Source organism: Leucoraja erinacea, chromosome 15 (assembly GCF_028641065.1).
Source record: "Leucoraja erinacea ecotype New England chromosome 15, Leri_hhj_1, whole genome shotgun sequence".
Taxonomy (NCBI): Eukaryota; Metazoa; Chordata; class Chondrichthyes; order Rajiformes; family Rajidae; genus Leucoraja; species Leucoraja erinaceus.
Genome location: NC_073391.1, coordinates 25,821,567 through 25,842,003, shown reverse-complemented (window position 1 = coordinate 25,842,003; position 20,437 = coordinate 25,821,567). Strand labels below are relative to the sequence as shown.

Genomic DNA, 20,437 nt, shown 5'->3' with positions numbered 1-20,437 from the left:
TAGCTCACTGAGTAATCATCTAAACTTATTTTCTGGTTTACACATAATGAACCTGGTGAAAATGTTCATAATATTCACCCCATGCAGTAAACTCTCTGTGTAATTGACAGGTTAAAAAGATCAGGGGAATGTAAAAAATTGTGGCTTCGAGGTATAACATGTGTTATTGATGAGTCTGTTTGAAGTGTGAGTTTAAATTTCAGCTGAAGTAATGAAGTAACCTATTTTAATTAATTTTCTGGCAACCCTCTTCGTTTCTACTCTTGTGCAAGTTATACCAGAAGTTAATCAGGAAGAAACACAAAATGGCAGCAAATGTGAAGACTGTTAAAAGCTGTATTTTTAATAATCTCTGCCAATGATAGTATATCACACATAATCATCACATTGAAAATTACTAACCATACCCAGAATATCAAGATGCTTTGAATTTAAGTTCATAGCGTTTTGTCATTACAATTTACTCAAAATCTCCAATCCAAAAGATACTTTTTGGCAACTAAGACCTTCTGGACCAGTTCAAATGCACATTTTATCCTACAGATTTGATTGCATCCATTAGGTGGAGGGTAGTGAATTACATGGACCTGTTTAATTAGTCCTAGGCTGCATGTTGATTCCTGCTGGGGTCTTATTAAAATAACTCAGGCATGCTTGGGGTGGGAGGTGGGATCAGATTCTTCTATTGCAACTCCTGATGTTAGCAATAGCTCCAATATAGCAAACCACACTTCAGGGCACAATTGTCAATTCCTGTGAGCTGTAGCTCATAATATAACAGCTGCTGCTGGCTGTGCTTTGTACTCTGTACTTCATGGTATCAAACTTGACATTGGCATCTTGTTACAGCAAATAGCTGCATCAATTAGGAACACTCTTGTTTCCGTGATAGAAATAGAGTTCAAGTCACAGAAGTACAGTGTAAAAATCGAAGCTGCCACTACAGTGCAGTACTGAGGAAAAGATGCATGGTCAAAGGTGTTGTCTTTCAGATAATCCCTTCACTAAGGTGGATGTAAGTGATCCCATAGCATAATTCAAAGAACAGGGGTTATCAGCAGGGATCTTGACTACTATAACCCTCCCAATCAATGGCATGAAAATAGATATTATTACATGGCCTGCTGCATGCAATGCTGCTTCAACAGTGACTACATTACCAAACTATTTGATTGCCTGTAGAACACTTTGAAACAACTTCACTTCATGTGGGGTACCTCATATATGATATCCTTTTTGATTTTTAAGAGAAAGTTATAGTTGCACCTATGGGCCACCCCCTATTTGCCAAAATGTTTTCACGTCCTGTCCTACGTTAGACCCCTCCCCAATTCGCAAATGTTTCTAGATGAGACCACCCTACAAAAAAAATAACTAGTTGTATTTTCCAACAGTGATACCTGCAACATCAACACTTTCATGCCACATGGTGGTGTGTTCATTTACTTAATCGTTATAATTGTTACTATATAATCATAGTAACAAAACAAATGTTGTTTTATAACTAAGATAGACACAAAGTGCTGCGGTAACTCAGCAGTTCTGGCAGCATCTCCTCCATTAAAGAATGGGTGATATTTTGGGTTGGAACCGTCTGAATTAGGGTCCCGAAGCGAAACGTCACCCATCATTTTTCTCCAGAGATGCTGCCAGACCCACTAAGTTACTCCAACACTATGTGTCTATCTTCAATATCTACTAGCATCTGCAGTCCCTTTCTACATGGTTATATAACTATTTGGCTCCTGAACATCAATTAAAAATAGACATGTTCAATCCTTTTACAGAAATATTGTGAAGCATGTTCGTGTTAGTGACTTTTGAGAATTGGACTCTGAAAATTGAATAAGTTGAGACATAACAGCAGCTAAAGCATGGGTGCAGAGTTTGATTGTGCCCTGTAGAAGAGACCAAAGTGCATTAGAGGGTGATGTAACTGCCACAGTTGTGTAGCAGGCAATGTGTGCAAGCTTTGATTTGGAATGGCAGTAGGGCAGGTGGATGTGGTGGGGTCATGAGCACCTTGTTAGGGCCTGAGCACATCTTGATAGAGCTTGTTTGGTAGGTGAGGGATGGAGCTGCAATGGGATTTGAAGAGCTAAGTGATCTTATGCATTGTGACACCACATCTAGGCCATTGGGACTGTGCTCCAGGTATTGAAGTTAGCAGCTATCTTCTCCCACTGTTCTCTGAGGTCAGCCTATAGGACTTCCTGACTCGTTGTGGGCTCCTCTTCCCCTCCTCTTCCAAGATCACCATCATTCTGCTTTGACTTCCAAGGGAAAGACTTCCACCAGTAGATGTAATCGGAAATCACATATCCTTCAGCCATTCACAAGATTAGGCCCCATATGAATTGAGGTTGCTGGGAGAACAAATTACATTCTTACAAATTGTGGGAGGCTTTGACAGAATAGACACAGAGAGCGTGTTTTCACTTGTGAAACAAAACAAAAGTAAAGGCATTACATGTAGGGCGGTGGCCATGAAATCAAACAACTTAAAAAGTACTCCTCTACCTGGAGAGAGTGTTTCAATTGTTCTTTTATTGTCATATGTATCGAAGGATCAGTGAATACATTTTTTGCATATATAGATTAGTAAGTCATAAAGTCTGCTGAAGGATGAAAAGTATTCAAGTGGATCTAAAACCCCAGCATGAATGTGTTGGGTTGAACTATTTGTTGTATATTCAATATAAATTTAAATATAAGTATTTCCACTTCAGGTGACTTTGCTTCTTTAATATTCTCAACATCTAATTTTCCAGTTCCCCATAGCCTATATTTAACTTTGTGGTGGAGGTTGTTACCTGTGCATTAAACTGGCAACCTTTCATGATTGAAATTATACCTAAAAAAAGCAAGGGAGAAAGTTCTCTGCTTGAGAAGTGATTTGGAAATCATTCTGCCTGAATATGCAGTGATGGGATCGGCAGACTTAATCGGGATCAATCTTGGGAAATTCTCCCAGATCTGGCTGAGCTGGTAAATGCAAAATTTAGAACTCATCTATATCCTGGTTTTGTTTTAAACCCCAGAGAAATTAATCTATTACTAAGCAAACAGCTTCTATCCAGCTGATAGCTTTTAATGAGAGCTTTGGCTTGTTGATCTCTAATGAAGATGATGTAGCTGCTTAATAGGCTAACTTATCAGTAATATATCTCCTGACTCCAGAACTACCATAAATAACACACTGCTGAATATACGTTCTGTTGTCTGTCTTTAGATATGCAGAATTTTAGAGAATTGAACATTAAAATTGATAGCTTACCTGCAGAGAGTAAACAACAGACCCAAACATCTGGAAATCTGCAGCAAGCTTCCAGGAGACACAGTTCACCAGCTCGGCCATCAAAACAATGTAACGTAACACCGCAGCATCTAACTTCCCACACAAAATGTGGCCAAATACAGCAATCAGCTGTGAACACAACAGAAATTGGCGAGAGTAATATATTGAGAATACTGAAGGACAGTGGGGAAAAGACACGTCAAACATGATATGGGAACATTGAATTGAACTGTGGGCTTTCAACAAAGTTGCCTTTCAATAGGGAACTTTGCAGTTATTTTCAAGCATAATGTAAAAGTCTTCTCCACATCACTCAATGTGTCCTGGTCCAATGGCTTATGGAAAACAGGAAGTGTGAAAAGTCATTTAATAATTACTAAAGAATTGTAACATGTAATGAATAATGTATTGGCCTAATAAGGCAGTGAGTGTACGATATTGCCTTTACATTTAATGCTGCAGCAAATAGCCACGTCCTGAGGTCAATGAGAGGCTAATTTCTATTAGAAACTTTCTGGTCAGTTGGAGGATATTGGTTCTCCGTAGATTGATCACTGTTTGCAAGTCCCTGGTCTCCATCCTGCCCCACACCCACACAAAGACATGTTAAAAAAATGCAGGAAATTAAAAGCTTTCATTCTTTTTAAATATATATTTCAGATTGCTTTGTATATGTAACAGATGTGTTGACCACAGTATGATGGATACCTGCTAGATGAGAAAAATATTATAGATGTACAGGGAGATATGCTGGAACTTGTCCAGTTGAGAATTGAACATTAAAATATCCATTGGCAAAATGGGACTATTTTGGCCAGCCCATTTTAAGTATCAAATATTTGTATGCCCCTATCACCAGCTGAAAGGAGCCAAAAACATGTGCCTGTGATATGTATTTTTACATCAACTTCACAAGCAAATTGACTGATGATAGTTTATCAGTTGATGGATCCTTTTATATGCTTCCAAAAACAGAGTGGTTACAGGAACAATTTGATGGATGCTAATCTTAAACTACTTCAAAGAATTTTATCTTTGCCCATTTGAAAGGTAAGTATTTATAACAAGCATCATTTTGGAGACTTACCCTGTTCAATGATGCATATTTCTCCACGGCAGTCAGAAAATCATACAGTGCCAAGTTGCTGATGCTTTCCGTAATGTAGTATTCAGTGAAGAGTGCAGTGAGAACATCCTGTAACAATGAAACTTAAGAGCTATGAACCATGCAAAGAAAATACTCATTAATAAAAAGAAATGGTACATAGTAATTCAAAACTACGTAGAATGTCTAACCCATATTTATGTGGGAGTTTTTAATAAACCCAGATTTGTTTGCATTTCCCAGTAAAATATTTCCCAATATCATTCTAAGTAACCCTGGGATTTCTGTGAATGCACTTACAAAAGGTCCTTAAGTTGCAGTGAGTGGTCTGATTGTGCACTGACACTAGACTTCTCATGGAGTTGACTGAGGGAGATTGAGTGGGAATGGGATTAATTTGTTCAATCCATGGTGATGACTCGCCAGAACCAAGGTCACGTAGCTCAGTCGTTGAACTGTGTAAACAGACAGCACTTGCATTTGTGCACCTTTCGAGGCCGAGCTTCAACCCATCATTCAACGAAGCATGCACAAGCACCTTACACTCATTATTGTTAAGACAGAGTCCTCTACCAATCTGTTCCTGCTGCACCACATCACCACATATGATAATTTCCCATATCCTGGGAACTACCTCTCAACGAAGGCACACATTGATGTTGGAATTCACCATTGCCCTCAATGCACCCACACAACCCTTGTAGGTCCATTGAAGAAAAGGATCAACATCTCAGATCTGGCACAAAAGTCATGATCCACCAGGCAGCAGTGATCCCTGCCCTATATATGCTGTATCTCTGAGACCTGGACTACCTACATGGGTGTCTCAAAATGCTGAGTATTTGAGTATCTGAGTACAGTCACCTTACGCTGAGCTCTGTCACAGAAAGTGATCACCAAGTCATGTAAGCAAAAAGATTCAAAGTGTCCTTGAAATATGAAACTTTCTCTTCCACTCCTCAGAATATGCAGCCCAACATCACTCATATTGGAGAAGATGCACTTAAATTTTGGTCTTTAGACTTTAGAGCTACACATGGAAACAAGCCCTTCAGCCCACCGGGTACGTGCCGAACAGTCATCATCCCATACACTAACACTATCCAACATACTAGGGACAATTTTACAATTTACCAAAGCCAATTACCCTGCAAACCTGGGATGGTACTGAGAGCCTTGAGACTCTGCATTGGAACCACAGCGTGTAAACAGGATAAAGAGCACGGCACCTCACATCCCGAGCAACTCTGGAATTTTTGTGGATGCCCTTAAATTGTGGTTAGTGGTCTGCTATGCTCTAACACTAGACTCTCCATGGAGTGAACTGGGGGTGTCCATGTGGGAGCAAAACTAATCTTCAGAACTAATGGGAAACAGTTCATTCTCCAGTGACCGTACAACAGTACCAGGGTCACCTGAACTTCAGTGGTCTCGTTGCCTGCCCATCCTGTTTGGCACCTCCTGCTTCATCTGTGGAAGTGATTGCGGTTTCTGCATTGGCCTCATCAGCCGCATCAGCCACCTCTGTATCCAGCAGAATGGGAGCAACCTCAATCCTTAATATAACAGAATGGTCACCTCAATCCCAACCTACTAACAAAGTAAAAATGAAAAATTCCCCACTATTAATATGGGGTGTAAGTCAGAACCCTGATTAACAACCCACCCAAGGTTGGAGCTAAGCATCACAGTGGCACAGCTGGTAAAGTTGCTGCCTCGCAGCGCCAGAGACCTGGGTTCGATCCTGACCCCGAAACTGTGTAGAATTTGCATGTTCTTCCTGTGACCTTGTGGGTTTCGTTCGGGTGCTCCAGTTTCCTCCCACATCCCAAACAAGTGTGGGTTTGTAGTTTAATTGGCCTCTGTAAATTGCCTCCCTGTGCATGTTATTGGGATGCAATATTGTATGGTTTGGGAACAGTTCCAACTAAGGCTGCAAGGAATTGAAGAACACCGTACAAACCAACCTTCCTTCCATTGACTCCTGCATTTCACGCTCTCAGCAAGGCCGCCACCATAATCAAGGATGAGTCACACCCTGGACGCTCCCTCTTCTCCCCTCTCACATCGGGCAAGAGGTACAGAAGTGTGAAAGCGCACACCTCCAGATTCAGGGACAATATATTCCCAGCTATTATCAGCCAACTGAACCATCTGATCAATAACTAGAGAGCAGTTCTGAGCTACCATATACCTCATTGGAGACCCTCAGACTATATTTAATTGGACTTTACTGAACTTTATCTTACAATAAACCTTATTCCCTTCACCTTATACACTGTGGACGGCTCGATTGTAATCATGTATAATTTTTCCACTGACTGGAGAGCACGTAATAAAATTCTTGTCACTGTACCTCGGTACATGTGACAATAAACTAAACAAAAATAAATAAGGAATGGATGGGAAAGTGGGATAAAATAGTTGTGTGAAAAGGAGACCGATGGTTGACATGAGGGAAAGAGAGAGGTTTCCTACCAAAGATGTGCCTTGCATTGTGCCTCTGTTAATCACCCTGTAAATTCCTTGATTAGTTAATTTTAATAAATTAAATCTTTAGTTCATATTATGTTCCCATTGGTTGCAGTGATTTTTAACTTTCATTAAAGAGATTCCTGGGGATTCGGGGAACATGAATACTACATTTCTGTGGAAATGGATTGACTTCTCAGTTGATTTACACTGCTAGCATGTCCCTAACCAGTAGGAATATGAAACTGGAATATCCATTTCGTGCTATTATTTTGGCTTATACCTTCTATATTAAATGTTGCATAGTTCTATTTTAACATAGGTATTGCCAGGTAATTGAAAACAAATAAACATCAATGCTGAAGGTAGTTAACAAAGTAATTTGATATAAATGCTTTCAACATCTGTCTGATACTATCTCAAACAATAATTTCCAGCCTGCACATTAACACCTGATTATCGTTTCAACCTGGAGAAAAAGTTATACCATTATCAAATATGATAATCTTGATAAATTATAACAATCTGCGTTTCACATTCCCTCCCTGTTATTTTTGGTTTCTGATGTTGTGATCTGAACAGTGGAGAGCACATTAATCCTTTTTGTTGGAAACTAGCAACACACATCCGATCAGATTGAAGAGATTTAATTAGAGTTAAATCTCTTTAACAATTCATGAATTTCTCCTCCCCTTGTTTAAAAAAAAGCACATAACCAATTAAGCAACAGTGTGATCCTTGCAATGAACAGTGAAAGACACAAGAAAACAAATAACTGTTTGTGTAGATTACAGGCGGTTGTTTACTGACAAGGAAATAAAGAGCTTAGATGCCCCATCAGCTTAGCAAGATGAGACAACGGGATTGCTTACAACAAACTTCAGAGTTTATTTCGCTGATTACCAACTACAACTAATTAAACAGAACCTAACCTTTTCTTCTTATGCAAAGTAGGAAGACTGTTATATCTCAGGTCCAGAGTAGGGGATTTTTGTCCTTGCTCTGATTCAATAAAAGGGATGCTATTTTCCACTTCATCTTGGCCATCAGGAAAGGAGGACATGGATTAATTACTCTAAACAAACAAGAAAGTTAGTCTGAAGTTGGCTGATGACTGATCTGCTCCTAATTATAAGGGGAATGGCCAGACAAAATGAAAATAAAGCGGAGAAAAATTGCTTTAAGTGTACAGGTTCTGCATGTTCATAAGTGTAAAACAATATGAATACCAATTGACTAATAATTTACCAATGTGATTTATTAATCAATTGGTATTCATATACCAATGTGATTTATTAATATACCACACTCCACTGCCTCCTCTGTTCTATTGCAATGTCTCACATGTAAAGGTGGGACCTATAACCTCTGCACCCTTCAACCTGTTGTGAAGCTTTTTCAATGTAAATCAAAGGAATATGTGAAATATTACATTTAGGAAGTAGAACCTGGGAAAATAAATACCATTGAAATTAGACATGTAAAGGGTGGTTGCTCGTTGATATAATCATAAAAAGAAAAGTGAGAAAAGTTGGTTAAGTATCGAGAGGTAGTGAGTGAAATAATATTGCTCTTTAATCTTAAAATTGATCCAGAAATAGACCTTGAGTGAAAAAAACAGCAATGGTTTGATTGAAAGAGTGCATTTTAATTGGGGGGGGAGGGGAGGAGTGGAGGGCATGCAGTTTAGAGAGGAGAGGGAGGCAGTCAAGGTAAAGGAGAACATTCCAGAACCAGGGCAGAGGTGGCTGCTAAAGGTTAATCAAAGGGAACAAGGATTTTACAAGAGACAAGGGTAAAATAAATATATTTTGAGTGGTGCTAATGGGTTACAATTGAAAATATTAAAAATGACAATTTATAAAGCAGGCCAATCAATCCAAAGAATCTGCATTGAAGTTGAGCCTTCACTGGACGGTGACATCAGACAAATACAATAAAAAGGACTTGACTGAACAGACACCATCTTTAATATATACAATATGGAAATTATATCAAGGGAATGAAAGATGTACGGCTTAGATTCATGAGGAAGTTACCAGTGATGACAGGCGAGAGGTATAAATGAACCTTCACATTTCGAAGTGTCTGGCTTCCCAATATTTAATTTGCACTCGGGAGAAATTGGCCAAACATCATTGCAGAAGGCAATATGACAAATAAAGAAACAAAAATAATTTGAATGTTCTGCTATAAAATTGCTTAACGCAATGCCGAGTCCACAAGGCTGTAAACGTGATTCACTGAAATTAAATGTTGTACCTTGTGCTTACATTAAACTTCATAGGAAGTTGGAGATAGAGAGGTGAAGAGGGTCAATGTGACAGATGATTGCAGTGATAAAACCACATGTAAGTAGCTTTAATATTAGCTTTGCAATGTTTGAAGCTGAACCTTGCCATAAAACAAATCAAAAACAATCTAATCCTGGATTCAAACACAAATGTTATCACACCAGGATTCCCATTTTGACAGTGCAACGGATAGGCTGAATAAATCTGAACTCGCGGAATCCTACTGATGTCTATTCTTCATATCATAGGTAGCATTTAATAGATTGAGAGAGGCAAATTATTTAACGTAACAAATACACAATAACCTATTTTTAGAATTCATTTCTGAAGGGTGAGATTCATATATTTTTCATTCAAAATGAAACATGACATTGTAAAACGATTTAATTTTTTTTGCACCACACAGACATTGCTGACTGCCTTATCATCAAGCTTACTAAAAACTGGATTTTTTTTTCCGCAAGGGAGAAGGTGAAGACTTTTCTAAAACAAGTGTGGTGCAGACAGTGCTCTTGATTATGCACAGGCATGAAGAATACAATACGCTGCAGGAAGTGTATTATTGATTTTGAGTAGAAATAATTGAAATTGCATTAAATGTGTTGGGATCATATCATGCAAAATTCTTTATTTTTCAATTTTTTGTAAAGTACAAGATACAAGATACATTTAATTGTCATTTGGACCCCTTGAGGTCCAAACGAAATGCCGTTTCTGCAGCCATACATTACAGACACATAGACCCAAGACACAACATAATTTACATAAACATCCATCACATTGCTGTGATGGAAGGCCAAATAAACTTATCTCTCCACTGCACTCTCCCCCCCCCCCCCCCGATGTCAGAGTCAAAGTCAAAGCCCCCGGCTGGCGATGGCGATTGTCCCGTGGCCATTAAAGCCACGCCGGGTGGTGCGAGGTCGCACACCGGGTTCTTGATGTTAGAGCCCCCGGCGTGCGCTCGCAGAGTCCCGCGGCCATTCCAAGCCGCGCGGGGCGGTGATGTAGGCCCCGCTCCAGGAGCTCTTCGACCCCGCAACTCGGGCGGGAGAAGTCGCCGTTGCGAGAGCCCTGAAAAGCGGTCTCCCTCCAGGGACCCGCGGGCTCCCGGTGCCGCCGTCCACAGACCTGCCGTTGAAGCCTCCGACTCTCCGGTCGGGCCGCAGCAGCAGCAGCAGCAGCGCTCCTCCACCGCTCCACCACGCTCCGGACTCGGCCAGCCCCGCGACGGCGACGGTGAGTCGTCGGCACCAGAGTCCCCGGTCTCTTCCTGTTGGAGGCCGCTCCTCGTTGCAGCCCCAACGATAACGGAAACCCGACGAGAAAAGGTCGGGTCTCCCGTGCAGGGAGAGATTTAAAAAGTTTCCCCCCACCCCCCCCCCCCCACACACACACCCAACAAAAAATAACAAAAACTACATAAAAACATAGACAGAAAATAATAAAACGCGGACAGACTGCAGAGGCCGCTGCTGACCTCTGCCCAAGTGCAATTCATTGTTTAATTAGTAAGGTTATTTTGCAGAAATAACTTCACAGGCCAGCACAGTAGCACTGCTGGTGGAGCTGCTGCCTCAATGCACCAGAAACCCGGGGGTGATCCTGATCTTGGCTGTTGAACGTGTGGCGTTTGCCTGTTCTCCCTGTGACCGCATGGATTTCCTCCAGGTGCTCTGGTTTCCTCCCATATCCCAATGACATGTGGGTTCGCAGGTTAATTGGTCCCTGGAAATTTCCCTTAGTGTGTATGGAATGGATGAGAAAGTGGGATAACACAGAACTACGGTGAATGAGAGATCAACGTTAGACGTGGACATAGTGGGCCGAAGAGCCGGTTTCCACGCTGTATCTCAAAACTAAACTCAGAAACAAACCAAGTATTTCCTATTAGCAAAAATGAACATTTTTTTAAAATTTATAAAAGTTATTAATTTATTATTAAAACCAAACATATAATTGTCTAATCTTGAAGAGCAAATGTTTCTCCCTTGCAAAAAACACATCTACTTAATCTTCAGCACATTTAACAAATCATTCTCTACAAGAAGGAAGTATGGTGTGCAAAATAAAAAAAGTGTTGCAGGAACTCAGCAGGTCAGGCAACAAATGTGGAGAGAATGGACAAATGGCGTTTCAGGGGAGACCCTTCTTCAGACTGATAGCGGCTGAGGGGAGAAAACTGAAAAGAAGAGGTGGAGGCAGAACAATTCGTGGCAAGTGATGGGAGAATACAGGTGATGGCGGGTTTTGATTAGCAAATTGTGGAGTAATTGGAGTCATGTTAAGCCATGTTGGATTCTTGACTTCCCGAACAACAGACCACAATCAGTAAGTATAGGTGACAAATAGGTGTGTTCTCTGCCCCCTACTATACTCCGTATACACTCAGGACTGTGCAGCTAAATACCAATCCAATTCAATTTATAAGTTTGCAGACGACACCACTGTAGTGGGCCAGATATCAAATAATGATGAGATGGAATACAGGAAGGAGATTGAGAACCTCATAACTTGGTGCCAAGACACCAACCTCTCCCTCAATGTCAGCAAGACAAAGGAGATTGTAACTGACTTCAGGAAGAGAAGCAATACACACAACCATATACATACATTGATGGCGCTGAAGTAGAGATGGTTGAAAGCAATATGGTTTCGGAACAGCTCCATATAAGACTGCAAGAAATTGCAGAGAGTTGTGGACGTAGCCAGGACCATCAAGTAAACCAACCTCGCTTCCATTGACTTCATCTATACTTCACGTTGCCTCAGCAAGGCCACAACTAGTCTCACCCTGCTCACTCCCTCTTCTCCCTCTTCTATTATGCAAGAGGTACAGAAGTTTGAAAATGCATACCTTCAGATTCAGAGATGTTTTCAAACCAGCTGTTATCGGGCAATTGAATCGTCTTCTCCTCAGCCGGACTGCAGTTCTGACCTCCCATCTACCTCATTGGAGACTCTTGGATTATCTTTAATTGGACTTTATTGGATTTTATCTTGCACTAAATTATAGGGTATTTTCCTGTATCTGTGCACTGTGCATGGCTTGAATGTAATCATGTATAGTCTTTTCATTAACTGTATAGCGCGCAGCAAAAAGCTTTTTGCTGTACCTTGGTACAATAATAAATGTAACTAAATAATAAACTAAAGTAAAAACAGGAACGCTGCTCAGCAATGTTCATTTCAGTGTCCGTGACTCCATTCAATTTAAGCAAAGTTTTCAGTTAAGTTTTTTTAATGCTAAACTGCCTTCAATTTATTCAGTCGCTCCCCTGAGCATTCTTCAATAACTTTATCAAAATCTGCATCTTAAGGAAGTCATGGGTTATGGGGAAAAGGCAGGAGAATGTGGTTGAGAGGGAGAGATAGATGAGCCATGATTGAATGATGGAGTAGACTCGATGGGCTGAATGGCCTATGACATGAATTTATGAGTTCAGGTAGACTGCAACTTTAGAATAACTTCACAATCAAGCCCTATATTTTCACCCTCCAATGTGATTATAGCTAACACTTTGGGTATGCTTTCTATCTGTGGGCAATATTAGGATATGCATGCCTAAACAATTGGAACACAAATGTAGTTTCTCATGAATATCTATTTTCCCGCGGATCAGGTACCTGAACAGGAAGAGTTGGCTCACTGATCAGTTTGGCTTCATCTTTCCATACGAGATTGGCTGTGAAGTGTTCAATAATGGACAGACAGCGATTCTGTAATAAGGAATAATGAAAACGATGAAAATCACAGGTACTATCATTCAGAAGGAGAATAATATATCTGCACATCTTGATTGAGAAAAGAAAATGAATGGAGCATTTTTGCAGGTGATCTTAGAAATAGGAGAATACAGGCAGGAGAAACTGCACTATCACCCAATGGTTCTGGCTCAAGATCCAAAAGAGATGTTGGGGTTTGGGTTATTTTTATCGTGCCTCTGAGAAAGCTATGGTACTGAGTGAGCTCAATACTTCACCTCACCAAAGGCAGAATCTGGGGGACTCTCCACTGATGCAGCAGGCTACTATGGTCAGATCTGTATTGGGACCAGTTTGCAGGCACGTCAGTCCTGATCCTGAAGTGATTTTGGACAGACTGCTTACTTTTGGAAGCCTCAAAAGAGTACCTTTGCTATTCTTGGACCTCTTCCAAAAAACTAAGTTCACTTGCACATTTTGTGGGAGACTTCTTAATACTTGGTGGACATGGATCGAGTCTGTAAACACCACAAGAGCATTTTAATCAGAGTCCTACAATTGGAGTGAACTCGTGCATCCAGAGAGTCAAAGACTCATACAGCACCGTAGCAGCAAGCAACTGTAGATGCTGGTTTATCAAAGCAAAACCTAAAATGCCAGAGTAACTCAGCAGATCAGGCAGCATCTCTGGAGAAAATAGACAGATGATGTTTCGGGTCAGGACCCTTCCTCAGGGAGGCTGGGAAAGAAAGATGGAAGAGTGGAGGGACAAGACAAGACATGGCCGGTAATAGGTGAACATATGCAAGGGTTATTTTTGATAGGCAGATTGTCGGACAAAGGCCAGGTAAAGAAAAAAAAACAGGTGTGCGCCAAAAGGATAAATAATTACGATTATGAAGCTCAAGGATGGCGGAGTTGCAAATTGTGAAGCTGGAGCAAGGAATGTAGGTGGAAGGTGTGGTGGGAGGGGAGAAACCAGTCACAGTCAGCCAGGGTTTAGGGGAGGGGAGAAAGGAGGGGGTGAGAGAAAAGAGGAGAGTTGGGGGGGGGGGGGGGGGGCAGAAAGGGGAGGGGGAGAAATGGAAACAGGCCTGTCTGCCATAATGTCCATAAAGTACCTATCTGTACTAATTCCATTTAACAAGCTTCCAGGTATTGGCAATTCAAGTGCTTGCCCAGATACTAATACAGATACATATGTTGTGGGGATACTTGCCTCCACCACCCACTCAGATTCCAACCTAGATTCCAATCTTGCTCAAAAATTACTTTCAGATATCCCCTCTAATTTTTTTTATTCTTTACCTTAAACATATGCTATGGGGAATTATTTCTTACCATCCACTCTATCTATGCTCTTCATAATTCTATCAGGCTCTTTTGCAACCTCCTCTGCTCCAAGCAAAACAAACCCAACCTGAAACCGTCCAGTCTCTCTTCATAATTGTAATGATCCAATTCAGTTAACATTCTGGTGGATCTCTTCTGCACTCTCCTCAGTGCCCTTCACATCCTTCCTACAGTGTGGCAACCAGAAATGTACTTCATGTATGGAAATCTAACATGGGCAAGACCTTTTCTGTGAATGGTAGGGGTCCGGGGAGTGTGGTAGAGCAGAAGGATCTAGAAGTACAGGTACATCGTTCCTTGAAAGCGATGTCACATGTACATAGGGTGATCAAAAAGGCTTTTGGCACATTGGCCTTCATCAGTCAGAATATTGAGTATAGAAGTTGGGAAGTCATGTTGCAGATATGTATAAAGTTTGTGAGGCCACATTTAGAGTATTGTGTTCAGTTTTGGGTACTATGTTATTGGAAGGATGTTGTCTATCTAGAAAGGGGAAAGAGAGATTTACAAGGATGTTGTCAGGACTCGAGGGCCTAAGCTACTGGAGGAGGTTGAGCAGCCTAGGACTTTATTCCTTGGTGCACAGGAGGATGATGGGTAATCTTATAGAGGTGTACAAAATCATGAGAGGAAATAGATCAGGTAAACCCACAGTCTCTTGCCCACAGTAGTGTAATCGAGAACCAGAGGACATAGGTTTAAGGTGAACCTTACACAAAGCGTGGTGGGTGTAGGGAACGAGCGGCCAGAGGAGGCACCCAAAATTGCTGGAGAAACTCAGCGGGTGCAGCGGTATCTATGGAGCGAAGAAAATAGGTGACGTTTCGGGCCGAAACCCTTCCTCAGACTGATGGGAGGGGACAGCTCGAGGGTTAAGGAAGGGGAGGAGACAGCAAGGGCTAGCAAAATTGGGAGAATTCAACATTCATGCCATCAGGATGCAAGCTGCCCAGGGGGAATATGAGGTGCTGTTCCTCCAATTTCCGGTGTTGCTCACTCTGGCAATGGAGGAGACCCAGGACAGAGAGGTCGGATTGGGAATGGGAGGGGCAGTAGAAGTGCTGAGCCACCGGGAGTTCAGGTAGGTTATTGTGGACTGAGCGGAGGTGTTCGGCGAAACGATCGCCCAACCGCCGCTTAGTCTCCCCGATGTAAATCAGCTGACATCCAGAGCAGCGGATGCAGTAGATGAGGTTGGAGGAGATACAGGTGAACCTTTGTCGCACCTGGAACGACTGCTTGGGACCTTGAATGGAGTCGAGGGGGGAGGTGAAGGGACAGGTGTTGCATTTCTTGCGGTTGCAACGGAAAGTGCCCGGGGAGGGGGTGGTACGGGAGGGAAGGGAAGAATTGACAAGGGAGTTGCGGAGGGAGCGGTCTTTGCGGAAGGCAGACATGGGGGGAGATGGGAAGATGTGGCGAGTGGTGGGGTCACGTTGGAGGTGGCGGAAATGGTGGAGGATTATGTGTTGTATTTGCCGGCTAGTGGTAGGGAAGTGTCGGAAATGGTCCAGGTGTATTGGAGTGCCGGATGGAAGTTGGTGGTGAAGTGGATGAAGTCAGTCAGTTGTGTGTAGGTGCAGGAGGTGGCCCCAAAGCAGTCGTCAATGTAACGGAGGTAGAGGTCGGGGATGGGGCCCTGGTACGTATTGAACAAGGATTGTTCAACGTACCCGACAAAGAGGCAGGTGTAGCTGGGGCCCATGCGTGTGCCCATACCCACGCCATGTGTTTGGAGGAAATGGGAGGAGTCAAATGTAAAGTTGTTGAGGGTGAGGACCAACTCCGCTAGGCGGAGAAGAGTCTCAGTGGCTGGGTATAGGTTGCTCCTCTGGTCGAGGAAGAACCGGAGGGCTTTGAGGCCATCCTGGTGGGGGATGGAGGTGTAGAGTGACTGGACATCCATGGTGAAGTTGAGGGGGTGGGGGCCTAGAGAGTGGAATGCGTGGAGGCGGCGGAGAGTGTCTGAGGTGTTTAGAACATAGGTGGGAAGGGGTTTGACCAAGGGGGATAGGATGGAGTCAAGGTGTGTGGAGATGAGTTCGGTGGGGCACGAACAGGCAGAGACAATGGGTCTGCCAGGAGAGCCGGGTTTGTTGATTTTGGGGAGAAGGTAAACACGGGCCGTGCGGGGCTGGGGAACGATGAGGTTGGAAGCTTGGTCGGGCAGGGCGTGGGAATTGACAAAGTCGGTGATGGTGCTAGATATGGTGGCCTGGTGCTCGTCAGTGGGGTCATGGTCCAAGGGTAAGTAGGAGGAGGTGTCCGAGAGTTGGCACGTGGCCTCAGCTTTGTAGAGATTGGCGCGCCACACTACCACGGCACCACCCTTGTCGGCTGGTTTGATGACCCAATCTGTGTTTTTGCAGAGTGATTCAATGGCAGTGCGTTCAGAGGGGGAGAGATTGGAGTGAGAAAGGGGAATGGAGAAGTTGAGGCGGTTGACGTCGCGGCGGAAGTTCTGGATAAGGAGTTCCAGAGCCGGGTCTTTACGAGGGGGGTTCCACGAGGAGGGGGTGCGTTGGAGACGGGGAAAAGGGTCATCATTGGGGGGCGAGAGGAGGTAGTTGAGGCAGGCACTATCGCAATGTTTAAGAAACATTTAGACAGCTACATGGATGGGATAGGATTAGAGGGATATGGGCCAAATAGCATGCAGGTTTGAGTAGTGTAGATGGAACGTGTTGGTCGGTGTGGGCATGTTGGGCTGAAGGACTTGCTTCCACAATGTATATCCCTATGACTCAACACAATATCCTCCTGTGGCCTAACCAATGCTTTGTAGTTGTATCATAACCTTTCATCTCTTATATGTTATGCCCAGTAGCTTTCTTTCTGTTTTATGCTTTTTGGACTTGTTTATCCATTGATAGACATCTGAAAATTGCCTGAGGTAAGATTTTCCGATTTCCAGTTGCTAACTACACATTTCCTGGATGGAAATTTGGTCCTTGAAGGCTGAAAATTGCCCTTTTTATTATTGTGGACAAGTCGTTACAAAAGAGCCTGCAGCAAGATATTTAAAGGGCAATGCAATAAAGGGCAATAAATCTGAATTCCCACAATTGGCTACACTCAGGCAAATCCAATCACTTTACATCATGTGTTTGTTGCAAAGAGGAGGTTATAATAGTAACATAAAAAATAATTGCGTTGAAATCTTAATAAGACTGTGAAGGTGAATGACAGTTTGATCTCAGACTGGCTCTATACTAGTCATAATCTTTTGCTGATTTACTGCCAATGGTTGAAATTCTTTTTTTTGTACAGTTTGCTTCAAGTAGTTAGTATACTTAGAATCAATTGAAAGATATCTGGCAGTAATAAATCTTTAACGTACAATGACTGAGAAACTACCACTGTCTGAATATAATATTACAGGGCTTTTACTTCTAGTACTCAGTTATCAAATTAATTTCCTCTCTTTTTAATCAAATTTGTCAGCGATTTCCATCATAATCATTGGATGTGCTCACATTACATTTATTATTTTTTTAAAGCCTACACTGTACGACTACCTAGTTTGGAATATGCAATGGTGGCGCAGCCGGTAGAGCTGCTGCCTCACAGCACCAGAGATCTGGGTTCAATCCTTACCTCGGGTGCTGTCTGTAAAGAGTTTCCACGTTCTCCTTGTGACTGTGTGGGTTTCCTCTACGTACTCCGGTTTTCTCCCACATCCCAAAAAGCGTGCGGGTTTGTAGGTTAATTGGCCTCTGTAATTTGCCATCAATGGGTAGGGAGTGGATGAGAAAGTGAAAGAAGGTAGAACTGGTGTGGACGGGTGATCGATAGTCAGCGTGGACTCGGTGGACTGAAGGGCCTGTTTCTATGCTTTATCTTTAAAATAAAATAAACTAAACTGGAAATGTTCAATAGCTCCAGTGACTTGGCCTGGGCTATGAAAAACACAAGTACAGTTTTTTTTGTCTTCCTTTTTAAAAATGGTATGTTAGACCTTTGCCATTGAAATGCGTGACCAGGGCTGTGTGTAGAGAAAGTGGGAGAATAGCTGATTGTCTTTTTGGTCTCCCAATGCATTGTAAAGGAGCTCATTGTAGACTTCAGGAAGTCCAGAGGTGGCACACACACCCCCATCCACATTAACGGGAAGGTGGAACGTGTTTCTAGCTTCAGGTTCCTGGGAGTCAACATCTCCGATGACCTCTCTTGGACCCACAATACCTCTACTCTGATCAAGAAGGCTCATCAGCGTCTCTTCTTCCTGAGGAGACTGAAGAAGGTCCATCTGTCTCCTCAGATCCTGGTGAACTTCTACCGCTGCACCATCGAGAGCATCCTTACCAACTGCATCACAGTATGGTATGGCAACTGCTCGGTCTCCGACCGGAAGGCACTGCAGAGGGTGGTGAAAATTGCCCAACGCATCACCGGTTCCTCGCTCCCCTCCATTGAGTCTGTCCAAAGCAAGCGTTGTCTGGGGAGGGCGCTCAGCATCGCCAAGGACTGCTCTCACCCCAACCCATGGACTTGTCCTCCTTCCGGGAGGCGCTACAGGTCTCTCCAACCAGCAGGTCCAGCATTGTCACTCTACTAAACAACGTACCTCGGTGACTGCCAATCACCTCCCCCCCGGATACCTATTACTTATTTTTTATTCAAATCGTTTGCTATGTCGCTCTTCAAGGGAGATGCTAAATGCATTTCGTTGTCTCTGTACTGTACACTGACAATGACAATTAAAATTGAATCTGAATCTTTGAATCTGAATCTGAATCTGAAACCGTGTGAATTTGATTTCACTGTGTCTTTCCATGTTGCTCTAAACAGCATGAAACTGTGGGCAATCTTGCATTTCTTAAGTTTCCTGTTGGTCCTGATATCAATGTAATCGTTGCTGTAATAGGCGTAAAAGAGCTTCTGCAATAGATCCCCTAAAACCTTAACTCAATATTCTTATTGCTGGAGTCTGGAGCAATAAACAAACTGCATTTCCACTAACAATTTAGAAACAACGAACTACAAAAAAAGACACAATGGTGGAGTTACTCTGTCTGTAGCATCTCTGGAGACCATGGATGGGCGACTTTTCAGGTCAAGACCCTTCTTCACATTGCTGAAGTCATAAGAGCCTCTTATGAGGTGCTAAAGAAATTAAAGTCTTTCTGTTTCTCTCATTCTTTTATCCCCCAACAATCATAATTTTAGCTCTCAATGCTCAAGGGATTGAAATACAAGCTTGTCAAAGCTGTCTTCATCACTTAACCCTTTTTGATAGTGTGCACCACCAGACACAGGAACAGCTTCTGCTCCTCTGTTATCAGGCTTCTGAATGGTCCTTCCATAAGCTAGTATACAGTCTGATTCTCCTCCAACACATTGTGAACATTGGACCATGTCTTTGTACTACAAGCTTGTGGAAATGTTGTACTACAACACCAAGAACTGTCTTGCACTCTGTATCTTTCCCTTCACTCTACTCATTAGACTTGCGTTTGACTTGATATTTATGGTATTATCTGATTTATTTACTGAAGCTGAGAAAGGTCCTAACCCAAAACGTGGCCTATCCATGTTCTCCAGATATGCTGCTTGACCTGTTGAGTTACTCCAGCACTTTGTGTCTATTTTCCTCCAACAGTTTGTTTTTTGTTTATCTGGAGTCCTAGCTCATTTTCTGCCTTTAATATTTGCATACCAGAGTCTTACATGTGGATGAGTATGGCAGTGATGAGGCAGGGGATTGCAACCTTCACAATGCTCCACCCTGTTTCGACTAAAGCCATCAACCCGATGTGCACAAGCAAATAAGAACAAATAGAACGTTGACCTACAATTAAGTTGTGCACACCCTACGCAAGAAGAAGATGGCAGTGATTATTTTAAAATGTATGAAAGAAGCACAAACATTAATTTTGCATCTTTTTTGTCTTTTTCACACACATTGAATGGGCCAAGATTCTCATTGACTGGGAGAACTTAGAGATTTGAAAATGAGTTACCATGATTTTCAATTATCCAGTTTGGATGTGAGGCCCTAACACTCTCAGACATGAGTGCATTTTTGTAAAATCAACAGTTATGATTTTGTATTCTTGGAGCATTTCTTGCATCCATCTTTGTACTACATTGTCATCCAGGAGGTCAATGGGATTGTTGTCAGAGATGGTGTTAAATGTTTCTCATCAGTCAATATTGAGAAAACCACTGCCTTCCCTGAGGCTCATGCCCTCAATACAGACCAGGAAT

At 42.4% G+C, this 20,437-nt stretch overlaps 1 protein-coding gene across 4 annotated transcripts in view; it reads right to left on the bottom strand.

Moving 5' to 3' along the window:
• Positions 1–20,437, bottom strand: part of LOC129704064 (uncharacterized) — a 231,227-nt gene that overhangs the window by 26,113 nt on the left and 184,677 nt on the right. For 3 of the 4 annotated variants that reach the window (XM_055646934.1, XM_055646935.1, XM_055646937.1), the window contains 3 exons: positions 12,797–12,889; positions 4,386–4,493; positions 3,278–3,427 (listed from right to left, as the gene is read on the bottom strand). In XM_055646934.1, coding sequence (XP_055502909.1) covers positions 3,278–3,427; positions 4,386–4,493; positions 12,797–12,889 — 351 coding nt within the window. The remainder of the gene's footprint in view (positions 1–3,277; positions 3,428–4,385; positions 4,494–12,796; positions 12,890–20,437) is intronic. The other variant, XM_055646936.1, reaches the window with a different exon arrangement.